Below are 17,997 nucleotides of genomic sequence, written 5' to 3'. Positions count from 1 at the left end.
AGAAAGTAGGGCTTAATTTGCACTAATTTTAGAACAATACATTAATTATTAGCTAAATAATAATAATAATAATAATAATAATAATAATAATACGGAGCGAGCTTAGGCTGTTTTTAGGATTCTTGCTTTGCAATTGGGTAATACCGGGTTCGAATTCGGAGATCAGAAAAAAAAAGATTACGAAGTAGCTATGCAATTTACAACATACAATTATTACTGTACGAACTGCCTTTAACACAAATCGGGCAATTTCATTATTTTCACCACGCATTATAGGAATTATTGAATATCTTCCTTGTAATAATTTATTATCAAAATTACTGAAACAATTTTTATAGGTAAGAACCTTTCTTGTAAATAGCTCATTAGATTATTGAAAACTGCATTGAAATACGGCCAATGGTTATCGAAATCAGTTGCTAATATACCGATTTATATATCAGGTGTTAGCAGGAATTATCTAAATGTTTTTTTATATATAAATAATTGATTATCAAAATTTCTCAAATATTTTATAGGAAAGACCCTTTCCTGGGAATGGTTCAGTTAGTGAAATTCACATCGAAATATGACTAATCGGTTTCCGAAACAATCGCGAAGATCCTTACATATACATACAGGTTAAACTGAGAGCCTCCATTTTTCCAGGTCAGTTAAAAACAAAGTTCATTCCCGTGATCAGTGTACTGAACTTAGTACCAATGTATGATTTCCTTTTCTGCACAAAAATGGTTCTAAATATGAATGATTTTTTCCATATCGTTCTGCTTTCAACAAGTGTCTCGCTAAGCACCAGTTTGTGTGCAGGACGCAGATGCGTTTCTTTTAGCCTTCCATTTGTCATTATTATTACTATTATTTTAGTAACTAGTGACTAATTTTCAGATTGCGGGAAAAAGTCGACCTTCATTCACTCTAGTAAATCTTTGTTATAAGTACACAATGCATTTTGCTTCATATTTAACAGGTGTGTTCCATGTATTTTCCGCTAAATTATGTTCTCAACAGCATTAGTGAAATTTCTGCGAAAATTTTAACAAATACTAACTCCAACTTTTATGGATACACGAACCAAAGGTTTGCACAAAAAAGGGCATGCTTATTAAGCAAATCAAGATCTACTTCCATGTCAAGTTTCTTCTACATCGAATGAGCTTTGTATATCGCATACAACAACGCTCAAAATCGCATTTGAACAAGGAAATATTAAACTTTAAATTTCATTAGAGATAACGTATACCAAGAGAAATGATAAGCAAACAAAACGATTTTCCCGAAAAAGGAATTTTACAACATTAGGTAAGGTAACATAAATGGGTAAAGTATGTGACAAACAACTAATTAAAAATTTACGTTCTTGTGTAAGTGGATGTAAAAACTGGCGATACCTCCTTTTAATCTAGGACGAATTACGATATATCCTTCCATTTTCTGTTTAAGTTGTATCTTGCATAGTACTTCCATAACGTGTCTGATGAAGACGATGATATAATGCCAAAACTATTACACAAATGTTTTATTATTTCTAGTGCTTTGGTCAGGGTGTGTTTCAATAATACGTGTAAAATAGTTTAGATATTATAAAATAATAACAGTGTGAACAAAAATCAAAGCACCAAGTGCGATTTAAACGCGATAAATCACTGTAGAATCAAAAACACCAAGGTAGTAATTAGGCCATGACTATAATAATGACTTTCATGGGTATTTTCTGTTAGACCAACATGACGCTAATTTTAAGTACATATGCTATATGTCTGTTTTGCTAAATGTGTTCGTACTTTTAATTTTACAACAACAAAGTCAAAAACAAAGTAAACATTTCTTAAACAATAAACTGTAAAATAATGTAGTGTTTTCTCGGTCACATCCTGCACATGTACTGATTCCAAAGGGAGAAAGTTTCACGCGTGCAGTTACTCTCTCGAGAATTGTTCAACAAAAATACTTCTTAGAAAATGTGACTTTTCTGCCGACTGTTCACTCCAGTAACGAATGCAACCTCTCACCTGTCTTTTTGACTGTTTGGATCGAGTCAGAGTTGTTACTTTTTCTTGTTTATTGAAGGCTCTAGCAGATGTTAGTATTTTACATACATTATTATTACTGTATGTGACGCTCAAGATTTGTTTCTTTTGCGTAATATTAATTCACAGCTATAAATTCAGGTTTGAGTTAGTTCTTTTTTATTGTTTTACTTCCAAAGAGGATGAACAGGAGAACCTATTGCGGAGATATCTAAATTTAAAAAATAAAAATTATAAAAAGTGTCAAATAATATTAACCGCTTAACTTATAATTTTCTTCGCAAAAGTCGTTCGAAATGTTATTTATTTATTTATTTTTATTTATTTATTTATTTTGTTTTTGTTTTTGTTTTTGTTTTGTACGTTGAAGGTGGAAGTACGTGGAAGCAAACATTACTAAATCTGCCTAAAATTTAGGCCCGAATTAGGCACTTGAAAATCACCGATTTTAAAACCACGAGTATATTCGTTCGTAATAAAAGCATATGTATCTTATTGTTAGTCTTACTTTTTTGAACACTTTTTGTGTACATGAAGCGACAACGAATCTTTTACAATGTTTTATTCAGTTCGTTCAATTTATTTGTACTACAAGCTGATCCAAATTGAGATTTAAATTTTCCCCCAAGAAATATTAAAATCCCGAATATTTGCGTTCAACAATAAGCATTACCAAATTACACTAGCATCTTGAGAAAACGAAACAGTGGGGAAAATGAGTACAGTATAAGTAGATATTCCATTCAATCTACTACGAATTTTTGTATTCTTTTTGCAAAAAAATACCATTATTTCAAAGAGAAATAATAGACAAATGATTTCTCGGTACAATGTAGACATGCTATTTCAGTTCCATCATTTCGTCAATAAGCATTGGCCTCCAATGCAAAATATTAGCCGAAAATAGTTAAATGAATCTTAGCCAAGGGTACCGATCCTGGGGGCCTGCCCCTTCCCCAAAGCTCATGTGGGCCCCCCCTAGTGTATTTATAAGTGTACAATATTTGGCATAATTTGAATGCAATTTGTCTTCACATCCTCATATATACACCTTCTGCATCTGAGTGCTCCCCCTCCCTCAAATTTACAGAGAAATCGGCGCCCTTGATCTTACCCACATCTATCGGACACCCATATACTCAGCTGCGTATGACGAACGTAAGGAATCGCCGTTTAAATTTATATTCAGATCTTTTTACTTTGCACGAATATATTCGTGATCATAATTTTAGGGGAAAAAAAAACGTAATAGTTCGTGGTTTTAAGTTAAGCGGTTAAACAAGATACTATCGTGGCGAAATCTGTAGTTTTGATCTGTGAAATCTTAGTAGATTGGCTGTCAAATTATTCAGTAATAACTAAGGCGCCCGAATTTGTATGTAAAAGTATATTTTTTTCAAACATGTAAAGCCCAAAACAAAGTTTATTATCCCAATTAACAGTTGCAAGTGTAAACTACAAATTTTACTTCACATAAAAAAACATATTTTATGCAACACGTTATGTAAATAAATATTTTGGATAGTTTTATAAATAATACATATTTTTTAAAAAATTCTGTTATTTTATTCTAAATTTCACAACGAATTGTTCTTTTTTCCTTTCTCTCGAAAGAAATTAACATCGGGAAAAGAATAGGTTAAATAAATTTATCCATCGTATTTGCAAGCAATTTCCCACCTGCAGAAACAGCGTCGTCATAAATTCTGTATATCAGCGCTGTGGTAACTTGTGCCAAACAAAGAGCCTCTAAAAGGAGCGCTTTGTACTTTGAAGCCAAAACTGAGGGGGACGAGTGAACGTAGGTGAAGGGGAGGTAATCGTAAGCACAACACTATATTTTATATTATTAAAGATGGAGAAAGATTTCGTTGAAGTGTGTTATCATTGCCTTCACTACCATGTGATTTGTCAGTCGTGATGATACTAGGGCTTCCAGTCCGACCTCAAAATCCCACCCTAATTGTCGCTCTTTTACCACAAACTTTTTGGTGTCAAACGTCTCTTTCCTTCGTAACATTATCGCGTTTCAGTCTAGATATTTGATGCCAGTGCCATATATACCGAACCAAGTTGTAGGACTTTTGTTAACTGAGTCATTGCCATACAAAGGTGAAGTTCATACATTAGGATCTGTGAATTAACGATGCTCAAAGTGAAATCCAATGTGCGCAAACGTTTAGAAAACTACGTACTGGAATTCAAACACATTTTTACCACCGACGGTAAAATCTTATTTCGTCAACCGTGTTCGAAATGTGTAAGTGCAGATCAACATTCCCAGGTAGTGCAACACTTGTCAGGTAGTAAACATATCGCTGCTGCGTCACGTGTTTCATCGCGACAAGCTTTCATCAGAGAACCTACTGGCCTCTCATCTTCCAGTGTCACAACAAATACACAGTATTATTTAGATGTAAGTAAAGCGTTCGTTCCTGCTGACATACCTCTGTATAAAGTAAAGAATACCGAGCTCCGAAATTTTCTTGCCAAATATACGAACATAAGTCCTCCAGATGAGTCAACGCTTCGGAAAAACTATGTACCTAAGTGCTATGAAGAAACATTCACACACATTAGGTCCATATGTGAAAACGAAAAAAAAAATGGGTGAGCATTGATGAAACTAGTGATTATGTTAGTGTTACAAGAGTGGGAAATGTTATAGTAGGTGTACTGAAAAATGATGAAATAATTTCCAAATAACATTTCTTGCTAGCCTCTAAAGAACTTTCAGTTACGACACGTGACAATTGCCCGAATGGTGTGAAATATGACAATTTTTTTGACTGATGGTGCTCCTTATATGAGGAAAGCTAGTGAAGCATTTGTATAGCTAAACTAATATAATTCACGTGGCATGTGTCGCACACGCGCTACACTGATTATGAAAAAAAAAAAAAAAAAAAAAAAAAAAATCCGGACCCTTTACCCTAAAGTAGACAAGTTAGCGTCAAATGGAGTGAAAGTTAGCTAGAATTGAACTAGAATCGAACTAGTTAGCTAGAATCGCCAGCTAGAATTGAACTTTTCAAAGAAACAAATCCCGATGTTTCACTTCCTCCAACACCCGTAATCACGCTTATTGGGTATCTGGCTTAATGCAGTACTATGTTATGCGGGGAATTTTAAACCATTTTTATCTACAGTAACTAAACTAAACCCAGACGATGCTTCATTCATTAAAATTGTTCAAAATTTAGTAAGTGACAGTGGCTTGAAATATGACTTGGCTTTTATATCTGCCAATTTCGGTTTCTTCACTCACTCTGTAAAGAAACTAGAAAACTACGGGAGATTTATTGAGTACTTCGGTTAAAGAAGTACAATGTGTTGAAAGAAAGATGAATGTTTTCTGCTTCGAAAGCTGAAGTCGTAAGAAAAAAAAAATAAGGACTCGTTTGAGATAAACATTGGCTATAAAACACTATGTAAAATATCTTAAGTATTGGAAGGCCAAAACACAAGCGAAGTTGAAGGTGTGAATATTCGTGATATGGCCTTTTCAAATACGCGAGGTTAACATCGTGTGATGTAGAACGTTCCTTTTCTTAATATGAGGCATTATTAAGTGACAGTAGGCATGGCTTTACGATGGACAGTTTGAAAAAGACGTTAGTTGTTCACTGCAATGCCCACGGAATTTCGACATCTGATGAATAGGAGCTATTGGTGAGTACCAGTATTTATTTTCCTATGCTGAGTGTTTTTCCATACTCTTCCTTTTATTTTTTTGTTAAATATTTTTTTAATTTTTAGCACATAAAAATCCGGGCTCTAATAAGAACCAGTATCAAAAGACACACTTACACTGACTCACGGTACCTTGGATAAATTCTAGATCTCTATGTTTTAAATATTAAGGTTCTTCGTTTCTCTGATGCCTGGGAAATGATTGGAAACAAACGGTTATCAATTAGCGACTTTCTAAAACGTTATTTCTTTTCAAGAAAGAAAGTAGGAAACGAATCAGAGTTATAATACAGAAACTCCAAGGCAATAATAGAGGAAAAGTTAGAGAAAAAAGAAAACCAATCGGAATTCAAACCAAGTTTAAAAGCATTGAAACCGAAGAGGCAGAAAGAGCTTATCACTACGGGTATCGAAACAACTGAAAATTCGCCCTTGGCTGCATCTATGGGTAAACAATCTCTTTAACAGTTGTGTCCTTCTTTAAGAGGGGGGAGGAGGCGGAGAGGATCCAAGTGTGATTTCATTTTTAAAGTTTGAGACGTTTCCTGAATTAACCAACGCACAATTGTATTCTCATGTATTCTCAAAATTAATACTGCATTATGTAACAAAAAGGAGCTGTTCCTGAAGTTCATTTTCGCGGGAATTTTGAAACATTTACGAGTGCTATTACGATTTTGAGAAAAGTATAAGAGTAAGACTTTAAAGATATCCAACTTAGCAACTATTGACTCAAGAAAGATTAATTACACAAGAAATCAGACACAAATTTATCATTTTATTTAAGTATTTATGTTTCAGAATGGTTCAGTACTTGCATAACAAATCCTTTATAAGGCAAAGCTAAACCAAGGCTGAAAATTACTCTGTAAAACTAGTTGTACCGGCTGAGCTTTTGGCCCGCTATACGCTATATATTAAATTGTGCTTAATTACAAGCTCTAATTAATTTTGTTTTGAGTTTGGCCAGCAAACACCCCAAACTCAATACCATATTTCTAAAATTACTCACGGACTAAAGCAGCTAGCGACATCTATTAGCGTCACTGTTTATTTTTAGGATCAGCTTGACGTACAGACACGTTTGCCGCTTATTGTTGGGGTTTATTATATACACACTGCATACTTCTGAAGCATGAATATTTTGATTAAGTAGAACTTCTCAAACATTTTCTCTACGGTTGTACCTCTTGGATGTACCTGTCGACCTACATCTATTTATTTATTGTTTGTAACAGAGAACAAACTTCGAATAAGAGAGGCTAGAGATAATTACATTGCAAATACGTTAATAAACAGACAAAAATTTAGAAAAATGGACAATGGAGCATGCATATACTATATAGAAAATCACATTTAAAAAAATCATATTTCACCTAACTAAAACAATCAAAAACCTTTAGAACTGATGCATAGGTAAATGAATCAAAATAAATTGAACATTAAAATATGCGCAAACATTGTATTGATACATAAATACAAAGGAACATTGATTCATACCTCTTGAAGTCCACCTTGAAGTTTGGAATATCTAGTCCAGTGTCATATAATCAGCTTTTAAATGAATAAAATAAGTGGGATATTCTTTTCTCCTTTCTGAGAATGTGCCATACTAGTATTAAATTTTGTTATACTACGCTTCTCTAGAAAAAAAAAAAGCTCTAATAATATTTATCTAGAGACTTTGGAAATATGATGGGCGAAGTAACAATTTATTTTTTTATTTTTATTTATTTATTTATTTATTTTTTTATCAACGATAACAAATAAAATACTGTACCATTCCTTAGCACATATGATAATCTCTAGAAACATTTTGTAGCTAGTTTCAGCTCCCAGACGACATAATTTGTTCCATATTTGAAACACAGTTGTCATACAGTAGACATTTAGTAAAAATAAATTACATTAAAAATTTTAAAAAATCGAAAATTTTTAAATTTCGCCCATTATTTTTCAAACTCCTGAACTTAATCTATCTTCGCAGACAAAAGTTTTTATCAAAAAATACATGACATTTATACTACCATAAACAACGAAATAAAAATCTTCCTCAAATTACGAGTAAGCTGCTGAAGTAATTACGTTGCACGCACTATTTTCATTGTTGTTCTGGAGAAACTGAACAGTTGTACTTCCATCTTGGATTTCAGCTGACCCAGAATCCTGCAAATTACAAACAAAACTTAATTTAATATCCAGACCATTTACTCTACTAATTTCCATATCAAACACTGAGAATAGACGAAAGTCTCGAAGGCAAATAAACTACTTCTATTCATTATAGCAGCGTTTCCCAACCTTTTTCAACTTGCGGCACACTACGGATGTTACTTGAATTCTCGCGGCACACTTATAGATATTATTATTTGTAAATATAAAACACAGTGGTATTTTTTCTGTGATTATCGATCTCCTCCTCGCAGAGAAGAAAGCTTTATCATTTGTTTTTCCTCGTGGTAAATCATTATGCTTATTTTTCATTCTAATTTTAAAATAGAAAACAGTTGCAATGAAATATTGGACTCAGGTTTTTAAAAATACGCCTTCTTTTCAAAAACTGTATCCAACCTTTTACTAAGAAGGAAGATCACTAAATAACGAACGAACGAAATAGTCTGCAACAATAAAGAAGCAATAATGATCATAACAATGATAACAAATACTTTTTTCAACATTAGAAATGCAGAACAGTAACCCGGTATGAAACTTAAAATTGTAGATTCATAGTAGAGGTTCATAGTAATGTGAAATACCAATATACAATTATCCATAAGTTTTGCAAATTGATTGCTATAAAATTAATAATTTTGTTTCGATTCCTCGCGGCACACCAGCGGCCCATTCACGGCACACCGGTTAGGAAACGCTGCATTATAGTGTACGTTTTTTTTTTTTTTTTTTTTTTTTTTCAACATGCAAAGCTTGACCTAAAAAGTTCAGATTTGAACAGAAACAAGTATGATGTTTAATTTTCTACTGATCATTTAGTAATTTCAACATTTTGTGAGTATTTATAGCCACCTTTCGTACTAGGTACGAGGCACATCCAGAAAATAAGTGTACTAGATTTTTGTAGGTTTCAAAAAAAATATTTAAAACAAAACGTATATATGGTTACATCAGTACATATGCCAACTATTTTTCCACGTAGTCGCCATCCCTCTCGATGCACTTAGTCAGACAAGGGATAAATTTTTTTATGCCTCGGTCAAGGAAGGGTGTCACCACCTCTTTTGCCCAATTCTTCATCTCCACCTTCACTTCGTCGTCAGTTGATTTTTTTTTCCACCAGTCGGAAGGTGAGCAACCTAAGTTTTATTCCCTGTCAGAATAAAGTGCAGAAAATCATCACCTTCAAGTTCATACTGCTCCAAAAACTCTTTGGAGTTTGCAATTCGATTCAATTTGTGCTGCTGTGTCAACTGTTTTGGGACCCACCTTGAACACAGTTTAGGAAATCCAAGTGTTTATGTGATTGTTTCATGCAGCAGAGATCTGGAGATTTGTGGGAACATCACCGAAAGTTCATCCAAAGTCAATCTGCAGTCGCCACGAACAGCTTCCTCAATTTTTTCAATAAGCGAATCAGCCCAAATCGACGGTCTTCCACTCTTTTGCTCATCGTGCATCAGTACAACCATTTTTAAATTCACGACACCATTTAAACACACTCGTAGGATTCGTAACTCCTTCGTCATAAACTGATTCAGACGAAGATTTTTTCCTTCACAACGAGATAACGAATAACGCTGCGAACCTCGCACTTGGCGACACATTTTATCGACATATTTCACGGGAGACGTTATTGTGGCCACAGTTGTGCTCGTACTGACGTGGTTGGGCTCACCGGGAAGGGTTAAGAGCTAAGCTCTATGGCAGTGTAGCCAACATAGCAATAACAAATTTCCTCTGCTTGCAAGGACCCTAGTACACTTATTTTGCAGACGTTCCTCGTAAACTTGCTTCCCGCTACTTCAGACCTAACATGTAACCCTTTAAAAGATGTAAGACAGGGACACAATAAATAAATAAATGTTAGAAAGGATAAAAATGAAGCGCTACAATTTTTAAATGTCCAAAAATACATATACATATACTTGTTAGTCTTCTAGTCTGACATATCACATTACCTTATGGGAGTGGTCATTTGCAACAATCTATTAACAGTCCCTCCAGGATTTAGGATTTAGATTTCGGGGCTTTTGGCATCTATGCCATTTAGCCCGTCACGTTCGAGAGAGGATGTCCCTCGGCGAGCACATTATCCGGGGAAAGGGAAGGAAGGAAGCTGTCTGGGACCTATAAGTTAAGGAAAACCCAGGAAAACCTCATTCAGGGTGGTTGGCATGAAAAGCGTTTTTATACTTTTTCGACCGAGTGCCTCCACCGAGAATCAAACCCGGTATCGCTCGCATCGAAGGCGAGAGCGTTAGCGACTACGCTATGCGGGGCAACAACAGTCCTTCCAATCAACAGATTTAGTCTCCTTCTCAGCATCAATAAACTTACTATTTGCTCTACCTTTCATTGAACTGATCTGGGTTCAAGTTTTGTGAGTGTTTTAATAAACCACACTTTTTTTTCTTTCTTGATTTTAACGTCCCACTATCCGCATTTCTGTTTTATCCTTGTTAACGAAGGACCTTGGTTTACCTAAAACTTCTGTACTATACAAGGTGCTATAACCGCCCCCAGGTTATAGAAGTATTTTTTGTGGACGCTCTGTATATTTCGTAAAGACAGTAATTATTTTTTCGATTTATACTTTATTCTGCGACGCAAATAAGTTCTTCCTTCAGAGGGAATTGCTTCCTTCCCACGCAATTGAACAAAGAAGTCTTTCATTGTTTTTTTCATATATATATTTAAAACATTGCTTTGTGGTGAAAACATTTCAGTAAGCGACGAAGCTTCTCACTGTTTCTCCCTGACTTATTAATATGCACAGTTTATATTCTACAGTTATTTGGAACTGAATTAAGTGCTTTCTTTAATCGTTTATGGAAATACTGCAGTAGATTAGAGCAGATCAGAGTAGACCAGGTGTTCAAGCGACAGATCGTCGCCAGCCACTTCGCATTACCAGTTCATTATCTGTACTTTCAGACGCCCGAGTTATCGCAATGTCTCGTGTGTCGTGGCCAATGGACTAAAATTAACATAAATTATTTTCCATATTCTGTTTGCGTGTATCTACAGGTGATTTAACCTGATTGATTTTGAGAATGAACTGCCAACATTGACGAATGCACCAACGTAGTTCGTATCTCGAACCTTTTGGTTCGGGGAGTGTTACTCCATGTTTCGAGGTAGCAACCACGCACATAGCGTCGAGCTTCAAGTATAATATGGTGTTAAGGGGCATAAGCTTTTAGCCGGTGAAGGACGTTTTCTTACGGCTAGCCCCAATCAATAAGCCCCAGGTTCATAGACCTAGTGCGTAAAGTTCTAAACGCGCTCTCCAACATGAGCATTCCACTTTGGAGACTGTTATTTTACCGAAGACTCATGTCGACTCTTCAGGACTGTTTGGAGCAGCAACTAGATTACTTCGTGCAATTATCCCGGCGACATTTCCCCCAGTGCTAATCCCCCAAGTGCGTCAATGGTGTGAGAAAAGCATTTATAGTGAAATCTCAATTAAAATCTTCTGTATATATATATCAAAGCGATAAAGAGTTACAGTATAAGTGAAAAGTAAACTGTAATTTTCATAATGGAAATAATTATACATAATCAGTGTTAAGTGTTGTGATCGATTTTCTTCGTTATTTTTCTTTTTAATAGTATTCTAATAAATAAGTATAGTGTCATTTAACCCAGTGTATTTTCGTTGTGTGTATGCGTGATGTTTGTGTGCAGTATGGTCTGGATGACCGTCTGATCGCTCGTGAGGATTTCGAGACGAGACCTCCGAACCTCTCGGCGCCTAGTGCTCATATCATCATCGAGACCGACGAGCAATTTGGGAGCAATTTGTAATCCCTTCTTGGAGAGGTCCTTCAACATCCTACCCAGGTAAGTCCAGATCTCAGGAGAATACTCATTGGCAGGACCACGGAGGACAATGGAGGACGGACTACGACCAGGCGATTACAAATAAATGGTACCCGAACAGTGACCCGATATACTTGACGGTTAAAAATAAATGGCAGCCCGAACTGAGACCCAAGAACCGATTACAGTGCGTTAAATCAATTTCGGGACTACCTGAAAATAAAATACTTCACAATGCCAGAAAAATTAAATACAAACTTAGTTGTCTATCTATCTCTTCCTGCACTACATGCCCGGTTGTAGGGGGTCTGAAAAGCCTAGGAATGTAGTCCATTGGAATGTTGTTCAGCAATGCCACCACAGTCGTGTATCTTTATTCGTTGTCAGTGTTGAGAGAATGGAGTAATGTGTTGCAATCAAGTTATGTTAAACGTGGTGAAACCGGAAATGAAACGTACAGAATGATGCACAATGTGTATGAACATAATTGTCTTTGTCGAAGCAAAGTGCGTGCCAGCTTTGTTGTGCGTCAGCTTTTGGTCACAAGAAGGGTCCGAGTCCTTGAACAATACCCATTTTTGTCTAATTTGGCCCCAGTCGACTTCATGCTCTTCCCCTGAGCTCAAATATGCATTCAAAGAGAACCATTTTGGAAATGTTGCACGGATACAAGGGAATGTGAGGACGATGCTAAACAGCATTTCACCGGACGACTTTCCTAAAGCGTTCCAGAGCCTCTATGACCGGTTCCGCGATTGTGTGGAGCAGGACGGGATCCATGCAGGAAATTAACAAGATAATACATTTTTCTGGTATCGTTAAATATTTTATTTCTAGGTAACCCTGGAACTTACCGATTGCATTGTGTGTATTTAATCTTTTCGTGTATCCATCCGTCTGTCCGGAAGACAAAAAATCTTGAGAACTAATTGATGGATTAAAATGTATTTTGGCCAGGATATGGATGGTTAAAATTAGGAATCGAGTTCGTTGATGGAGGTGATAATCAAATACGAAGTGGTAGAAATTAACCAGTTCGAATTTCAATGTTGATCACCATCAAGCAAAAACGGTTATATATGTAGAGTGAGAAGCGGTTTTCTGGAATCGATTAATCGACCCGAGAACACATTTCATCTCCATCCTTAACTCTGTACTAAAACCAGAAGTGACAGAAATCCACTACAATTTCTCGTTTTAATATTGATCTACACAGAGTAAAAATTATGAGAGAAAGTGAAATGATGTTTCTTAGAATCGATCTAGCGTTCTAACCCTTTTAGAATTTCCACTTTTTGAGGTAAATTTTAGACTTTCAGTCAAACAGCTACTGCTTCCTCACTATTTATCGTAGGATCATAGTTCATACCTCGTTTTTTTTCCTTTAGAAGAGAGCAGCATCCTTTCCAACGGTACCACTCACTTGTCCAACGGTACACCAGAAACGGAAAAATTGGGAAAAATCGGAAGTCTTTTTCGAAAACAAAATTTTCGAAACTTTTGCGCCCTTCTGGCCGGGACCTGGGTTCACGTAGGGATCTGAAAATCTCTTCAAAAATACGGAGTAATGTACACAATGCGTGACCACAATTTCAATATAATATCTTGAAAACAAAGGGCAGATTTTTCTTTCAAAATCTGAAGGTGACCCATATATATATATACTAAAATTGTACTGCGTCATTATTATTTGGCCTAAGGTTATGTTTAAAACGTCAATTTTTCAGTATAACGCTCCTTTCCAACGGTAGCACTCACATATCCGTATCATACACCTGAACTGGAAAATTCGGGAAAAACCGGAAATTCTTCTGAAAAATCATCCCCCGGAATATATCGCCCCTCCGGCCCGCGCCTGGGTTTACATAGGAATCTGAAAATCTCTCGAAAAATACGTGGTTATGTACGCAATGCGTGTGCAAAATTTCAATTTGATAACTTGAAAACACAGGGCAGAAATTTTTTTGAAAATCTGAAGGTGACCCATATATATATATATATATATATATTGCGTCATTACTATTTGGCCCAGGGTCATGGTTAAAACGTCAATTCTTCAGTATAACGCATTCTTTCCAGCAGTACACTCACATGTCCGTATCATATACCTCAACCGGGAAATTCGAGAAAGAGAAAAAAAAAAAAAAACGAAATTTTCTAAAACAAAAAAATATCCCCTCACAATAAAAAGAAATACTGAAAGGTGCACACAATCTGTATGCAAAATTTCAATCTGATATCTCGAAAGCTAAGGGAGTGAAAAGTTTTTGAAATCTGCTTTAAAAAAAATGTCATGCCCCTCCGCCCCCACTTCAAGCCGCCAGGTTGACCATCCGGTTCCAAAACGCATCTCGGGTCCTCTTTGGTTCATGCCTGACTTGATCAATAATAATTACAACAAAGACAACACTACGCTATGGTAACTAAATGACTAATAATAGGTACCATCTTTTCTCTTCATCCTTTATTAACACCGGAACTGGTAGAAATCAATCACTCCGCTTTTAACGTTGACCGCTACAGAGGAACGCTGGTAATACATAACGAAAAGCGGTTTGTGTAAATCGATTTAGTGTTCTGAGAATAGGTACAATCATTTCTCCTAGTACTCTATTCAAGTCAGAAGTTGCAGAAATTAACCACTTCCGCTTTTAACGTTGATCGCCGTAGAATAAAAGCTGTAATAGATAGCGAGAAGCAGTTTTCTGCAATCAATAGGGTGTTCCAAGAATATAGCCCATATCCACTTTAATCTACTACAACGGAAAGTGGTATAAGTCTACCACTTCCAGTTTCCATATTGATAAAATATCACACCATACGAACAAAACTCCTTCACGTGATTTCTACTGTTTTTAGCTCTTTATTCCTAACTAGCGTTTTAGTTTCCACGCATTAATCCGAGGTATCTGAAAAGAAACTTAGCCAGTTAAAACGAAAAGTAATATTGTGTTATAACATCCGAGTGCAACTTTTTGATTGATTTGGAATTTAACGTCTCGTTCAGCAGCGAGGCTATATGAGACGTGGACCTGCTGATTTACGTGGAATCCGAACCACATGAACTCCCGCCGGGAATCAAACCCGGGTCTCCCACGCCAATGCAACTTTTTGAAAAAGGTAATGTGAATATAGTTATTGTAGTTAAAATTTTCAGTTCCAGTTTATATTTATTCTTCGCGCATTGGTTACTGGAAATGGAAATGATATGATTTTATTTGGTCATGGATACATGGTGGCTTAGTATCAGACCACTCACCTCTGGTGCAAATGGATTCCTTCTTTGAGCTCAGGTCAACTGAGTGTGGTGGAAGTCAGCACGTCTGATTTCTAAGGGCAGGTCTTCCTTTTCATTTTCTCATTTCACCAATTTTTTCATCCGCTTGTATTTATCCTTCACATACACTGATCCTTCACATACAAGATACAAGCGTGAGTCGTTAGACTAATGATTTAATTTTACCTTTTTCCTTCTCACCTTCATCCCATTTTACGCAAAACCGAGTGCACAAAAACTAGGTAATGGCGTTGAAAGTGCGAAATTATTGAGCTGACCGAGCTTATCAATAGTGTATGAGCGTTGTGCAAAGGGGTTTATTCACAGTTCCATTGCCAAGGGTCCCAGAAGGCACACGTTGACCAATAGATGTAATAGGAAGTACTCGTCAAGCCCTATCTATAGGTACTATTATTTTGGCCCTAAAGTCTCAGGTTCAAGTTTCTTTACAGAATCCACTAACTCTTCGTTTGAAAGCTTTCTAATTGGTCAAGATTCCCAATTAGTCAAAATGGAACTGCCTGCCAAAAGATTGCGCCTTAACTATTCCGAAGATCTCACCAAATTGACAAGTGAGGCAGTATTAATCATATGATTGCAGTGAGCAATCATAAAGTATTGGACGAGTATCGCTGCAATAAGTGCTACAACAATCGATACAAGAAAGCTCAGCAATCAAGGTCATCGTCTGCCTCTTCAAATCTAGAAGTATCAATCCAATGATGGAAAAGCCTCAATCGAATTGAGAATCATGCGCACCCCAAAGCCCCGTCACTCTTGCGTTTTTCACTGCGAAAATCCTCAATCCCTCGTCTGTGTTCCAAAGGATGAAAGAAGTCATGCACTCATAGTCACCAAGATTCTCATTTCTGAGAAGACTTGGTGCTCTAGCATTCATCTCACACCAGATCAGCTCTTGTGTTCAGTATCACTCCAGTCTTTGCCTAAACCTGTTCACGCCACAATCTCTACTTTTGTAGCATGAGAGTTGGAATCTCTCATTTTTGGATTAGGATCGCTGCGCGAGACACTGCTACCAAATCAAGCAGCAGGAATTTGTACTATAAGCAATGAGTGACCGTCGAATTCGAAATCAAACAGGACTTTCTCAAAAAGATATTGAGACAATTGCTTCCGAAACAGATGCTACAGATGAGATGAAACACAAGATATGTTAATATCTGTCTCAATTGTACACCAATCATTCGCAAGATGCACTGGCATCTGATTGGCACATCTCCCAACTTCAAGTCAGTCATTGAATTAGAAAAGCGAGAGGGTTCCTTGTATCCTACTATGTGACCAACCATATTGGCATGAAAAAAGTCACTCGCGATGTCATTAAACAAAATACTTCAGAGATATCAGGCACTCCCTATAGTGTTCAGGGCGAAAAAAATCATTGCAATCTGAGACAGGACATATATTTATCTAGAGAAATCTAGCAATTACTTTTTCCACAGAAAAAGTCTAACTTCATGAAACAAATGATGATCACCTCAACAAATGGACTGATCCTGCAACTGTTTCCATTTTGACTTCCAAGCACAAATGATGCCAAAATCTTATTGGAGTTTGATGGAGTCACATTGGTTCAAGAAGCGATTTAAACCTGGTGATATCTTTGTTTTTGATCGAGGATCTTGTGATTGCAGAGCAGCATTAGAGGGAGCAAAATTTCGAGTTTATATGCCATCATTTTTGAACCCCAGGCAGTCTCAACTTTCAGCCTTAGAAATCAATCAACCTAGGGTCTGCACCATGGTTCGTTGGGTTGGGTCGATGGTCAAATCAAGAGATTCAAATATCTTGCACATTGCAGGCCTACAATCGGTGTCCCATGTCTTGCTCAAGATTTTCAAGTTGTTTGCGCAATTAACAACGAGTTTGGACCGCATCTTTACGCATTTTATGATCAACTTTACAAAGCAGCGAGGTGGTTCTTTCATTTCTATGGAATTTCTAACCTTACTGTCAGATGAATTTCCTGAACTTCGCCCTCGGGAGATTACTAACCTCGTCGGCTCATATCATATCAATCAAGCTGCCTCATGCAGAAGTCACACTGACCAGAAGAAGATTTTAGTTTCTCCGCGATCACATTACTTTAGATTACTCAAATGCAGACTCCAATCACCGTTATTTGTCCGAGCCAGAGTGTCCTCTCACTTCTCCAAGAGCAAGTTCACTGGATTTTTATACTCGCTGACCGTACCTTGACTGGTGTAGGCCTCAATTCAAACTACATAGTGTAGCTGTAAAGCTGGTAGCCGCACCATAGATACGTGCATGATTGAGGTTTGTGTTGTCTGGTTTCTTGGCTATGCACGCCATCTTTCCAAAAATTCGTGAGCCTGCCGCAGTTTTGAATTGTTTTCTCCCCAATGGTATTATTGCTTCTCCTGACACTGATACAGGGAAGCAGATAAGTTAACATTATCTCCAGAATAGATAAAATATCACTCGTTTCAGTCTTAATGTTGTCCATCCAGTTTTACGTAGTCTCATAAAGGAAAACATATTTTTATACATCATAATGACATAATTTGGAACTTTTTGGTAGCAGTTTTGACATGAAGAATGATCTCTCAATAGCTTCACCCTGTTCCTGAAGTTTCCTTGAAGCAAATTGCATGTCATATGAAGATCTTGAAAGGTCCTACACTAGACATAGTTTTTCTTTCGTCTACCTTTGTTTTCTTTCGAGATATCTAGTTTTGAAAAATCTTCGACTCATCACCTATGCCGATATCTCAGCTTAGCGCTATCCTCTATGGATGTTTCTCAAATATGCTAAATGTGGTTGCATATTGATCTTATTTCTATATTCATTTCATTCCTAAAACTCAGTTTCTCTAAATCACCAATGACCCCCTTATCTTCGCTGCCCTTTCGACCAACTTCCGGGACAAAATAACAGTAAATCTAGATAGGGCTTCACGAGTACTTCCTATTACACCTATTCGTCAACGTCTACTTGCTGGAGCCCTTGGCAATGGA

The 17,997-nt window shown here is 36.6% G+C and overlaps 1 protein-coding gene across 7 annotated transcripts in view; it reads right to left on the bottom strand.

The window, feature by feature from the left end:
* Positions 1–5,877: 5,877 nt before the first annotated feature.
* LOC145673820 (uncharacterized) overlaps positions 5,878–17,997 on the bottom strand; it is a 234,519-nt gene continuing 222,399 nt past the window's right edge. For all 7 annotated transcript variants that reach the window (XM_081743587.1, XM_081743592.1, XM_081743586.1 and 4 more), the window contains one exon: positions 5,878–7,886. In XM_081743587.1, the coding sequence (XP_081599713.1) occupies positions 7,779–7,886 (108 nt within the window). In that variant the 3' untranslated portion in view covers positions 5,878–7,778. The remainder of the gene's footprint in view (positions 7,887–17,997) is intronic.

The sequence above is a fragment of the Thermobia domestica genome, chromosome 17 (assembly GCF_964235325.1).
Source record: "Thermobia domestica chromosome 17, izTheDome1.hap1.1, whole genome shotgun sequence".
Lineage (NCBI taxonomy): Eukaryota > Metazoa > Arthropoda > Insecta > Zygentoma > Lepismatidae > Thermobia > Thermobia domestica.
Note: the sequence above shows the minus strand (reverse complement) of the source record. Positions and strands in the feature narration are given on the sequence as shown.